At 42.8% G+C, this 13,759-nt stretch overlaps 1 protein-coding gene across 1 annotated transcript in view; it reads left to right on the top strand.

Moving 5' to 3' along the window:
- Positions 1-13,759, top strand: part of CFAP47 (cilia and flagella associated protein 47) — a 2,734,468-nt gene that overhangs the window by 247,058 nt on the left and 2,473,651 nt on the right. Inside the window, exons 17-19 of the mRNA XM_086934611.1 lie at positions 4,792-4,914; positions 7,596-7,727; positions 11,909-11,986. Coding sequence (XP_086790737.1) covers positions 4,792-4,914; positions 7,596-7,727; positions 11,909-11,986 — 333 coding nt within the window. The remainder of the gene's footprint in view (positions 1-4,791; positions 4,915-7,595; positions 7,728-11,908; positions 11,987-13,759) is intronic.

The following is a 13,759-nucleotide window of genomic DNA, read 5'->3' as shown; positions in this document are numbered from 1 at the left end:
GCAAACATGTTTCCGACTCGTTTGCGCATGCAAAATGGCTCAGGGCCATGAACAATTCCTGAATAGCGAGTTGCAATTTACTTGCGACATGCTATTTACGAATTGCGAGTTGCTATTAGGAAGGACGTTCCCTTCCTAATTACGTCCACAAAGCAATGTATGAATGTTTTATGACCACAATTGAGATTGCAAAACACTTGCAAATTACCACCCTCTGCAAGAGGGTAGTAATGCAGTCGCAATTTGGAAGGGGTCTCCAAAAATATTTTTTAAGGGCAGGCAATGGTCCAAGGGACCACTACCTGCTCTTAAAAAATACGAAAACGAAAACGTTTACTTTAATAAAAAAAAAATAATAATTCATCCCGTTTTCCTTTAAGGAAAACGGGCTGCATTTAAAAAAAAAATACTTTATTTAAAAGCAGTCCAGACTTGGTGGTCTGCCGAGCCCAGCAGGCCACCATCCCTGGGAGGGCCTGTCATGCCCAATGGGTTTGCAAATTGTGAGAGGCTCATTATTATTCATGAGCCTCGCAATTTGCGACCCCATTGGGAATTACAAAGTGTTAAACACACTGTTGTACATGCCAAATAGCGCCTCTCGAATTGTGAGTTGCAAATGAGTCGCAATTTGCGAGGTGGTATTTTGCAGGTTGTACATCTGGCCCCAGATGTATATAACGCATATACGCAAATTATCCAGCGCAAGAAAAATAAAATTGTTTTTTAGATTTGTTGCAATGCCCTACATGACCTGACAATATGTTGGACCGACACTCTTGCACAGTCCGCAAAGTCATGCCTCACTGTCCTTGCTCGACCGGGCTTCTGCGACCTCCACAAAAGGTATGATGCCTAATTGGAACATCAAGTAGGTTAGATTAGCCATATGGCACAAACCCATGGAATGATAAGGTTGATCCTTTTGAGGTGTAAAACTATTGCATACATCAGAAGCTTAAGTCTGCATTGCAGGTGAGCGAGCTCAGCATATGATGAGAACTCCTCAACTCATCTCCATTATAGGGACTTACATTGTTACATAGTAAGATTTTGGCTCAGCAATTACTCCCTCAGACCCAGCAAAGTCAGAATTTATTAAAGCTCTCCATTGCTTATTTTTTCTCAATGCTGGAACCTGCCTTAAATACATTTTATTAAGGTTAAGCAGAAAACAGGGATCTGTCCCGAAGGTACACTGCCAAAGTAAATATGCAAATAAAAGTACTGCTTACTGCAGAACAGAGAGATAATTAAAGTCTGAGTGTTCAAGGGCAAGTGAATTGCACACCCCAAAACCCCTCCTCTATTTAGGGCTTCTAACATGCTTAAGTTAGTCGTATGAGCAGAGAATCCCATCCCTGCACTTTGCATCACTTTGGCCTCATAAGCCTTTTTGCCATTCCACCATAATCATGTCTGAATCTTTTTTTCAATCTGATCTTCAAAAAGGAGAAATTCAAGATGCTCACGTTGCTTCAGATCTTTTCTGCCCTAGAACAAGAAAGAATGGCTGGTAGCGTTTCATCGTAGCTGTTCTGGACACAGTGTATTTTCACGCTTATCCTCCAGAGGTGCGCGTCCAAGATATTCAGGTTATGTACTGATGTTTCAGCCTCTATCTTGGATTTCGGGGAGAATGACTCTGAGGCTGCTAGGACTCATGGCTTCCTACATCTTGTAGGTAAATTATGCCAGATGGTGTATGTGGGCTCTGCAGTGGGACTTGAAGTTCCAGTAGGCGCAGCATCAGGGGAATCTCTCCAATGTGGTCCCGATCTCGGAGGGAACTGCAAAAGACCTGCAGTGGTGGTTGACTAACTGCGATAGCATCAGAGGCAGACCCCTCTCCCTTCCCCAACCAGATTTCACAGTAGTAACAGATGCATCACTCCTGGGATGGGGTGGCAATATGACAGAGGTTGAGTTCAGGGGACACTGGTCTCTGGCGGAGTCGGGGTTCCACATCAAATTGTGCTTTGGGTGATCTGGCTAGCATTGAAAGCATTTCTTCCCTCTGTCCAGGGGAATTTAGTGCAGGTGTTCATGGAGAACACCACAGTTCATGTGGTACTGCAACAAGCAGGGCGGGGTGGGGTCGTGGACGCTTTATCAAGAGGCTCTGCGTCTCTGGACATGCTGGAACCGCAGGGCATAACTCTGATGGTTCAACACCTGGCAGGTTCTCTGAGCACCAGTGCAGACAAACTCACCTATCGATGCCTAGCGGATCATAAATGGCGGCTCCAGTTGGAGGTGGCGCAAGGTCTCTTCCAGCAGTGGGGAAAACATTGTTTAGATCTGTTCGCCGCTAAATAGAACGTACATTGTCAGCAATTTTGCACGCTGGAGTTTCCAAGGCAGTTATTGCTCGGCATTGCTTTTTGTCCCAAGTGGAGCTCAGGGCTCCACCTCCTTGCGTGCAGATTGAGTGACAACAGTTGATAGCTTTTGACCTTCCTTCCAAAGTATGTAATGTTATTTTGGTGGCTAGGCGGCCCTCACTAAGAATGTATACGCCTGCAGGCGGCAACATTTTTTACAAATATTGTATAGAAAGGTCTATTGACCCTCTTTCTGCTTCTCTATCTAATATTCTTCTTTTTATTCTTACCCTTGCCCAGCAGGGCTCTGATTTGGGTACTCTTAAGGGTTATCTTCCTACTCTGTCTGCTTTCTTGTGGCTGACGGACCAACCCTCCTTGTTAAAAGCCCCTATGGTAAATAAGTTCTTAAAAGGGTTTGTACATATGTTTCCACCTATTTCCTTCATCATGCAACAGTGGAATCTCAATTTGGTTCTCACATATCTCATGTATGCTCCCTTTGAGCCTTTACACAATTGTCCCCTCAGGCTGCTTACCATCAAGACAGCCTTTCTAGTGGTGATAATATCTGCCCGGAGGGTGAGTGAATTGCAGGTTGTGTCATCCAAGCCTCCCTATCTGATGACATTCTTGGATAAGGTGGTGCTTTGCAACTGTACCTCATACCTTCCAAAGGTGGTGACCCCATCCATCTGGGTCAATCGGTCATGCTGCCCACCTATTTTGATCCCCCCGCATTCCTCTAAGGAAGAGGAACGTCTCTACTGTATGGACCCAAAATTAGCATTTTCGTTCTATTTTGCCCACACAAAAGAGTTGCAGGTGGACGACCAACTCTTTGTGGGTTATGTGGGAGCTAAAAAAGTCAGGCAGTGAAGAAACAAACAATTTCGCACTGGGTCATTATCTGCATTAAAATCAGCTACACGCTGGCTTGGAAGCAACCCCCTGAGGGCTCACAAGCTCATTCCACTAGGAGAAAGGCTGTGACCACGGCATTGGCTTGTGGTGTTCCAGTTCTCGAAATCTGCCAGGCAGCAATGTGGGGATCTCTGCACAGGTTTGCCACGCACTACTGCCTGGACAGTCCGGTCCGTAGGGACCAGCATTTTCCCAGTTCGGTCCTGCAGAATGTTTTAGTCTAGCGTATCAGTCCACCGCCCACCGCCAGGATGGTTTGGTTTGGGTATCTATTCAAAGGTAAGGAATCTGCAGCTAAGAGTCTATATCAGATTAACAAGTTACTTACCTTCTATCTAGCTGCAGATTCCTCACAGACCCACTAATGCCTCCCCACTTTGCAAAATCATTTTATAGGGTTAGGGTTGCTCCTTTTTCAGGGCCCTAGTTGTGACACACATGAGTCAGTTCACTTCATGACTCTGCGCTTCTGGCTTGTAAAAAGTTAAACGGAACTGACGTCCACATGCCTTGGTGGAGCCTATAGCGGTGACTGTGACGTCACAACCGACGCCAATGTCATCACGCGAAGCTGTACTTAGCCACATGAAGACACGTAGGATCCAGTCTGACACCTGGGAAATCCAAAGGTAAGGAATCTGCAGCTAGATATTGTCTCTACCAGAAAATGGGTTACTGAAGGGAAGTAACTTGTTCTTTGAAGCCGTACAACATCAGGGGATCCTCAGCAGCCAGCTGGCATCCGCTTGCACCGACTGCCGCTCATGTGATCATTTCCCACACCACTGCGATTGATCGATTCTTCTGGTTAACTGATGAGAGGAGGGAAGTTCTGAAGTGACAACTTGGCTTCAGGGTTGGTTTCAGTGGTGTGTGTGGGATGGATGACAATTGGACTCTCTTAGTTACTCCTTTCTGGTGCTTTGAGTGACATTTGATGACCATGGCACATTGGGGGAATCATGGACAGATGGAGAGCCAAAGAAGCCAATCACAATACACCACACCATATTGATTGGGAAAAGTGTAGGTTTATTTTGTTTCAAGAAGTCAAACAACCTACCAGTACCCTTGACCCCTATTACATAAATTCGAAATTTGTGCTACAAGCACTTTAATGCCTTTGAACAGCTTTCTCCCCCGAGTCCGAGTACATTTTGAAAATTCGACTCAATATTCGTTTTTAGGCACTCCACTATCTTAACCCTACTTTTATCTGACTTAGTTAAAAATATGTATTTATTGATCTTGAACATCTCCTCTATTAAAATATATCTGTCAAAATAACACCTACCCAAGCTTACCCAAAACCTAATGTTTAATCAACGAACTGAAGTAGGACAGTTTTGTTGAAATCATTGTGAAACATAAAATAGTGCGATTGTGATGAAAGAATTTCAGTGCACACTGTAATTCAACTTCATTCTATGGGTGGCTTTTCACTAGGGATGTGTGAATGTAAGGTTGTTACAGTATGAGTCAAAACATTTTACGAATATACAATATATACATTGATGTTTTTGTCTTTTTTTATAATCGTCAGCTTGGTCCAACAAATGTCCAGTTTACGGAACAAAGGCTGATGTTTAACCACACCCCTCTAGGTCTGATGACTTCAAAGACAGCTATCATTCAAAATACAGGAGCGCACCATGCTTACTATAAGGTAAGGCCAGTGTTTCTTTTTGCAGATTTTTTTAATCACCTTGCATTACTTCCAGTGTGTTTTTGTCTTTTCTTTATTTGTGCCACAATTTGTTTTTACTTCAAACAAAATAGGTTATTATTGCAACTACCATAAATAACAAGATGATGGCCGGAGTGCTGAAACTTTTCAACCACTCACCCCCTAGTCAAGAGATCTGGTTTGAATGCATCGTTCTTTTGCTCATTATGTCACCCCAATTTGAACCGAGCCATATGCAAATCAGTCCTGACCCTGCTCCTCATGGGAACAGTCCAGTCGAACTGCCACGCCAGGTCCAACTTGGACCGGAAACGGGCAGCCTGGGACCTGTTTCGGGGTATCAACCCTTGTTATTACAACTACCCATGGGACAAACATGGTGCACTTTATTTATGGACTTATCTTGTGATATTGGAAACTGACCCGTGATCATGAATTAATTTTAAGAGCCAAATACCTCTTACAGCAAGTTACTATACAATAGTATTGATGGGCTGCAGTAGGCTATCAGGAGTTTGTTTTCAATAAGCTCTTGAATGTGCCTTCTATGGCTAGCAGCTTCCGCTCTGCAGAGCTGTTATAGTTCGAGAGAGGGACAGGAGTACAAACAGATTCAAAGTTATGGGCCACAAAGTCATACAGGTATGGTCTTGGCTGGTATGCAGACATGCATATTTCTATAAAATCTGCACCTGGTTGGTTTTTTAGAAGGTTATGTCAGGGCGTGGACCTGAGCCCCAGTCTAATACTATGAAACCAACTCCCAACCCCCCCCCCCCCACACACACACACTGAACTCTGATTTAATACACCAAGATTGGGTATGTTAGAAACCTTCCCCAAGCTGATCTTAGTCATTTCGATTTTGTGTTGCTTCATTTCAAAATAGGCCTGATATGCTTCTGCCTGCCCACTGCTAAATTCTAAGTTTATAGGAAGGAAGAGTATGGAGACTAGAATACATTTACAGATCATTTCAAAGGGAAGTGCTAACATGTGGTTTTTGTGACTCTTCTGACAACCGGTTTAACATCCTGAACAACTGCTGTAAGTGATCAGTCCTTATATTTAATTGTCTGCGAGTCACGTGGAATGGGACAATATTATTCCCTATGGTCAGTAACCAAAAATTCTGTAATATATGGATATGTAGTGTGTGGTGGCTATCTGCATGAAGCTGCTTCTTTCAAGCTAAAATGTGGGCCCATGACCTGCATATTCCTGCTCCTAAAGTTGTGGTATTTTATCCTAAATGGCTGAAGTGTGGTTTCATTGACCGATGTAGTTCCCACTTGCCAACTGTTAGGTATATTGGGATGGTCCCAGGTATGTTGGGATGATCTGTCCCTATTAAAAGCTGTCCTGAATTGTTCTCATATGATTGACTCTTATTCAAGCACTATTTGATTTGGTTTTAACCTCTATCAACTGTGTGATCTTTTGGTGAGTGAGCTTTGAGACATGGAGCACATTTGGAGATTTTTATGATTATATGTGTTAGCAGTTTCTATTTCACTCCAACTGTTTTTCAGTCATCTTGGTGTTTTACCCGCCATCGCCATGCTTTCTAGGCAGTTTCCTTCGTAGATTTTTGACACTTTTTTATTGAACAGTTTTTTTATTGGTCAACTTGTGCAATGGTGTTTGTCTGACTTTCTTGGTAGGAATTTAGACTTTTGCATGTAAAATTGATCATAGTCCAGTTTTGCCATCACACAGGCATGTCCAGTGGTTTCCTTTTTAGGGGCATGGGTTCCGTCGATCTTGTTTTCAGTTTCCTCAGATGCAGCGCTTGTTTTTTAATAGGGCTCTTGTTACCTGGCATATGGAAAGTTGTGTCCTGTTGCTATGCAGTGCCAAGGCATCCATTTACCATGGATAAGATCTAGAGGGTTTTGTGACTTCACAGTGTGAATACAGGGTGTTCTTAAATGCCAGGCCTTGGTTTGTTAGATGGGATCATCTGTGTTTGCTTCTTAAGGACACCTTTGTTCATCTATAGTGGAAGGTTGAAGTGAATTTAAGTCCAGTAATATTGGGTTTTGAGACCATTAAAGAGATGCTACATTTTGTGTTACTTTTCCCCCTTGCAACATTAGGGGTATTATCATTGCATGTGTTGAATATTCCTACACTTCTACTTAAGAGCTTCTTTCAGGTTGTCCATTTTGTAGTAAATGAAGTTCAGTTTTTGGATAGCTCCACATAAAAGAACATTCGCTATGTATAGTATAATGTATTTAGTTCAGCAACTCTAGCAATGCATATATATACACTATGTAACGCCTTTCTTATTCATTTTTAGGCTTACTGCTTTCCACAAATATGTAGGGATTGTATTTGTTCCAATGGTTTTGGTGAGTTATGGGACGATTTACTGACTTGATTTAATGTACTGAACTACATAGTATCGCATATGCAAAATAATCAGGATTTGGGGATTTCAAGTTTGATCAAGCCCAGAAAGTGGAGCTCTCCCTATTTGAGTGTTGTGCCTTAGCTAAACACATTGGATGATGAGACCCGCAAATTTAACTTGGTTCATGAGATGCTTGGTTTCAGGGAGCAAGCTATGGTTTTTGAAGTAGGAATATAAATTAGTATTCTGTGGAACCTCCATTCTAAGTAATAAAATGACTAACTGAATGTTGTTTCTTCAGGTTTTGGATGTGTATCCGCTTCTTGGAATGGCCATCACTCCTTCACATGGTGTGATACCCGTGGGAGGTTTTGCTGAACTTCAGGTCAACTTTGCACCTAATGCTGTAATCAAATTTGATACTAGAGTGGAGGTAAGTAAGAGTAGTTAAGTCCATTAACTATTGTGAAATTGTATACTTGCTCACTCATTCTTACTGTTTTTGTAAAGCTAGCCTTGGGTTTATGTGGCTTACTTTAAACTTTTTCTTATTTTCCTTTTTCCTTTCTGGTTCACGATGTCACATTATGTTGGTATTATATGGCCTAAAAATATTTAGAACAATATAGGAATTTCTTAAGTACTAGAGGTCAATATCTTAAAGTATAAATGTGTCTTTATAGCACTTGGACATTTGCTTTCAACTGCAATGTAAGTATGTTACATCTATTAGCCTTCTAAATTTCCACGTCTCTGTGTGTTTGCTTAGACCTTGATATGTTTGGCATTGGATGCACTTATCTCTCTATATTTAATTTATTTTCTTCTCCACTATGTACTGTGTGTTTAGGTTCACTAGTTTGAATGGAAAAATGTTAGCCTGATGTCTTGTTGTCCTTGAAAGGTGATCCATTCTGGGTCAAAGAAATAGTTACTCTATGATGTCTCTGAGTGGCTAGTAAGACAAGTGTACGGTTAGACATATGGTACTGTCTGTTGCATACAAGTCCCACTCAGGAGTCCTGCATGCTAGGAGCATCTGTGAGTGGTATGTAGTTAGCGACCTATGAAAACAACATCAGTACAAAAGTCATTTTAGTCACAAGTTGAATAAGTATATTGAGGCTTCCATTGGGGTAGAATGCATAACAGTCCTTACTTAGGGCTGGGATACAGTTAATTATATGGTAGGTTAGTGCCTTCGGAAAGGCAAAAGATATGGTACTGTCTGTTGCATACAAGTCCCACTCAAGAGTCCTGCATGCTAGGAGCATCTGTGAGTGGTATGCAGTTAGCGGCCTATGAAAACAACATCAGTACAAAAGTCATTTTAGTCACAAGTTGAATAAGTATATCGAGGCTTCCATTGGGGTAGAATGCATAACAGTCCTTACTTAGGGCTGGGATACAGTTAATTATATGGTAGGTTAGTGCCTTCGGAAAGGCAAAAGATTTGGGTTGTAGTCAGTCACAAACCCCTCTGGTATCACAGAAAGATGGGCCAGAGCAAGTAACAAGTCGGGTCGATGATGCAGAGGGGCATTTGGGACTAGGCCCAGACAGTTACCTGATTCACCTTCGATTATTCATGGTTGGTGGGGCAGAGGTGGGGGTCCCTTTATAATCAAGCCAGTATGTGTGGGGTTGGTGAGAAAAATCCTGTGCAGGGATTTCTACATGCCAGACCAATGCATCTGGATGTGTGTTAAGACTGGGGTACCATCTTTGCATTTTAATTATGGTCCTCATAACCACTGGAATGATTTAGGCCGGGCCCCACTGTGCACAGAGCAAGTTGTTCGGGTGGCCGTGTCCTCTGTCCCCATACTCTCCATGTCTATTTGTCATAGCCTTCACCTCTGTGTAGCAGGCAGTTGGAGATGCTGAAGTTTTTGGCCATGCTGTGTCACTAGTACTTACCATATCTGGAGTACATGTCTTTCACTCGTGCACTGCAGGCTTTGGAGCGGTGTTTGTCCATCACCCACACCCTACACTCTGTATCAAGACTAAAAACCCAGTATACACAGCCTTCGTCTGTACACAGAGCCTTGCTTTGGCCATGCACAGGGGCCACTGGTTGCTTGAGTGGGCTTCAGAAATATTCCAAACATTTTCCATGTGCTTCTGCACTGCAAACACCCTTATGCGGATCAACTGACTTGCTTGCCTGTCACCTACACTTCATCTGTGTGCAGTCAATGGTTCCATATTGTGTCTTTTCACAATACCGTGCGCCCAGTGGTTGTCCCATCGAAGGCGTAGCATGGTTTATAATGTTGCAAGGTATTGGCATATGTGTTGGGTGCAGGATGTGCTGGATAGATGGATGGGCGGACGGACAGACAAACAGTCCTATCTACAATGGTCTTAACCCCCTAGGAGGTTTCAAACATGTTCTAACAGGACTGTTTCAGGTATATATATGTTCTCTATACACAGAAAGCTGTAAGATGGGTACAAAGCCACTCACCATGCCTTACATGCAAATTACTCTACCTATGTCTTCTGAAGGTGTAGTACACTGAATTTGGCCTGTGGGGAGGTTACTGCATGTGTGATATATTTATGTGGATCGTGGTTATTTTTTTGCTAATGCATTCCCCTAACTCTAAATTGCATATTTGTGTGGAATCGTTTCCCATTATACAGGAATGGCAGAGACCTGTGCAGGTAGCAATCTAATGTAGAGGTGTACCTCTAACTCATGGGTACACTGAACAAGCTCATTTCAACTCTTTCAAATATACTTTAGTGTTAGGAAAATTTGGGTCTAGAAGTGAAGATTCTTTTTGTTGTATGACCACACATTAACTTATACTCATCCACCAGATCAGCATTCAAAATAGAGTTACTATGGCTAATAAATGTATTCTTTAGGTTGTTTGACTTTCATTACAGTTATTTCTGCACGGGGTTTACTCTGTTACATTTGTAAGACTGCTGACAGGGGTATAAAGCATATATCAGAGGTACACACCATCGTCCTTTGGCTACAATGTATAGGATGGTTAATATTCTTCAGAACAGAGCATTAATTCCCGATTACATTGTAAAGATGAAGTGATCAGTTCTCTTGTGACACCTGAAGCCATGTAATGCCATGGTTGCATCTGCCAGGTTTTTCCTTGGATATTCAAGCAAAATCAATATTTGTACCTTTTCATGGTTGCAATTATTTTGGGGTTAAAGCATTTCAGATGTTGAAGAAATTGAAAAAGTTAATATAACCTGTATGTTGAGCCGACAAAGGTCATCAATTCGAGCTTCTTACTTCTCCCTGTATAAGCTCCCATTTAATGGCCTAAAGAACGTCCAAACCAATGAATTTGCCCAACATTGATGGAAATCTAACAAACTGTGTTGGTGCATTCACCCTCAGATCCAGTAGGATCTAAAAACGAGTTTTAACAAGTTTAACAATAAATTGGAATTCCAGTTTCATTTTAGGCAAAGATAAATCTATGCATGACCCATCTTCATGACCATAGCATTTCTAAAATAAATTCAGGATTCATCTGACCAATGTGGGAAGTATTGGGTGTCGAACATGAAAACCAGAGGGCTATTCCAGTTGTTCTCTGTGTCCTTGGTGCTGCACTTGAGTATGGCATTGATGCAGAAGCCTGTTAAGTAACACATGCTCTTGTCCTGTGTGGTGTGACATGGCTTGTAGAGTGGATGTTTATAGTGTGACATATGTAGGAAGTATTGGATGCAGTGAATGAGCACAGGAGGTGTGCCTAGTTACCCTTCTGTGGATTTGGTGCTGCCCTAGTACATGGAAGTGATGCACATGATGAAAAGTATTAAGAGATAGGCGTGTGAGTACTATTCTCTTTTTGTCTGTTTGGTAGGCTTACATTGGTCAGACCTAAGAGCATTGAGAACAAGAGCTGTAGATTAGTGACTGCCTTGTACAAATGTTCAAAACACTTAGGGGCAGATTTATGTCGGACTTGCACCACGTTTGCGTCATGCAACGGCGGCGTAAACGCGGCACATCCCTGCGACCCGTTTACAACGTGACGCATCTAGGCAGATGCGTCACGTTGTAAAGCCCTGCGCCACATGTGGGCGTTTCGGCGCAGGGTGGGCGTTCCGGGGCAGGTGCGCCTCGCAAAAGTGGCTGAGTGAAATCTACAAGATTTCACTCAGTCACTTTTAGGACAATGCTGCGTCAAAACCCTGCGCCTGCTTGAAGCAGGCGTAAGGCTTGACGCGGCATTGGACAGATAGGGCACCCCCGAACCTTGCTGGAGCTGCGTCGCGCTTGCGATGCAACTCCAGCAATGCGCCACCTTTACAGCACAGATGCGTCACACATCTGTGCCGTTTTTGCCCCATGGTGCGCCGCATTGTAAATGCGGCGCACCATGGGTGGCGGAGCTGCGGCGCACAATAACTGGCGCATCCCTGGGAATGCGCCAGTTATTGTAAATCTGCCCCCTAATTAGTTTTTGTTCTTCATATGGCTCAAGGACTCCCACATAGATTTATTGTGCATATGGATTAGGTTTGCTGGAGTCTCTTTATTTTTGTAACGCACAAATGTGTCTTTTCTTTCAATGTAATGCTTTTTATTTCCAACGTCTTCTTCTTTTATTAAATCAGGTAGCTGTACGCAATGCTAAACATTTGGAGCTGAGGATTGGTGGTTCTGTAATAGCCCCTGAAGTGGACATTTCTGTGGTTAGTATGGTGCACATATATTACAGCTCTCAACTTCAAAAACTGTTTTGTAGATTTTTAATATGTTGTTGGTTTGCATAAGATAGTTGTCAATGTTTAATGTGAGTGTTTACTAACTGATTTTAGATGGACCTATTGTTGTGCGTATTCTTCATCCTATATATTACCCATACAGGCCTAAGATTGGTCTGGGAAATCTGTACCCCATCCATAACTCCAGCGCCAGATATGATGATACCATAGTATGTTAGGTGCCAACTGGCGCAATGGCATCAGTTCATATTTTTCTGTGTCTCACCAATATGAGTCTAGCTCTTGCTTGGTACCTAACAGACAACATTTCTGTGCACTTAGTCAGCAACTAGGCAAAATGTCTCCTCCACAATTCTGTGGTTTCAAACCTTGTCATATATCCCACAAGAAGACATGCTTTTAGATCCATATGACTGCTGCACTTGGTGCCTGAGATCGGAGCACAGGGTCAAGTGTGGCAAAATAAGGAATGCAGAGAGGCAACAAGCATTTGCAATGCATTAGGTCTCGCATTTACGAAACTCTTGTAAATGTGACACCAATTGCATTGCAAATGCTTGTTTGTAAAGGCGCTATGCCGCATGAGTGATAGCAAAAAGAAACAAAATCGATTAACAAAACACCAATCTCAGCAAGGAAGAAACTCTTGAATGTGTCAATTTGCTAATGTGAGGTGTCCCCAATAGTGAAGTGAGAACTACCAGAAGTCCAGGGTGGCCCTTAAGGCAAAACAGGGAACCCTGTTAGATGCCCAGAGCTCATTATTCCTTTTCACCTTTTCAGAAGTAGGTGGTCAGCAGGCACAGCCCCTTCGGGTCTCCTGCTTTATGCACGCTCATTGCCTTGCCAACAGGCCCATACCATAAGAAGTCCCCATATAGAATTTGTTTCAATGGGACAAAGGAGGTATTGCTCTGCTGGCCCCGCCCCCCTGGACAGCACCAAACCCCAGCAGGCCTCTGATGTGCCAGATAACAGAAGCACTTCCTCTGCCATTGCTAATGGTCCCAGCCCTACTGCAGGCTGTGGCACTTAAATAACACAACTGTCAGGCGAGGCAGGAGTGGTCAGCAGGCCCTATTCAGCAGGGGTGCCACTAAAGGGGGGACTAGAAGGGGGCAATACTAAATCATCTCAATTATGGCATCCTTTTCAAATTCAGCTTTCCTCTAAATGGATTTCTTCTCAAACCTGCAGAAAGGAGTGCAAATGAAAATTACTCCCTCCTTACCCCATTGGAAAACAAAGCTTTTTAATCAATGTCCTATGCATATTCCCCAGATGGCCTGTTTTCTTTTTTTGTTATTGGCATCTTAAGAAGAGGTTTCCTTCTGCCATGCATCGACTCGGCGACACTATTTTGTGGCACAGGCCTGGTCTTTGTCAAGGATTAGCTCAAGCAATAGACGCAGTTTTGCGCAAACCAGAGCATCCAACCAGCAGGTATGGTTTTTAAAAACAGAAAAACTACACATTTCAAGACAGATTACGCTGCATTTTATAAAGTTCTGAACCGCTGAAAACAAACATCCCGTCCCGCCTTATAGCTGGTAATTGGTGCTGTTAGTTTCAGATGGTATTTTTAATAAATCGTGGAAAGTATGTTTTTTGTTAGATGGACCTATATTTTACTGTCCAATGTTTAACATCTATGTAACAATCACTAAATCCAGCAGAAACGTTATGTAACCCATAAACTGGAATGTCCACTGGGCATAAGGATGGCCACACTTCATTCTT

This window comes from Lissotriton vulgaris, chromosome 8 (assembly GCF_964263255.1).
Source record: "Lissotriton vulgaris chromosome 8, aLisVul1.2, whole genome shotgun sequence".
NCBI classification, from domain to species: Eukaryota; Metazoa; Chordata; class Amphibia; order Caudata; family Salamandridae; genus Lissotriton; species Lissotriton vulgaris.
This window is presented reverse-complemented; position numbering and strand designations above follow the sequence as displayed.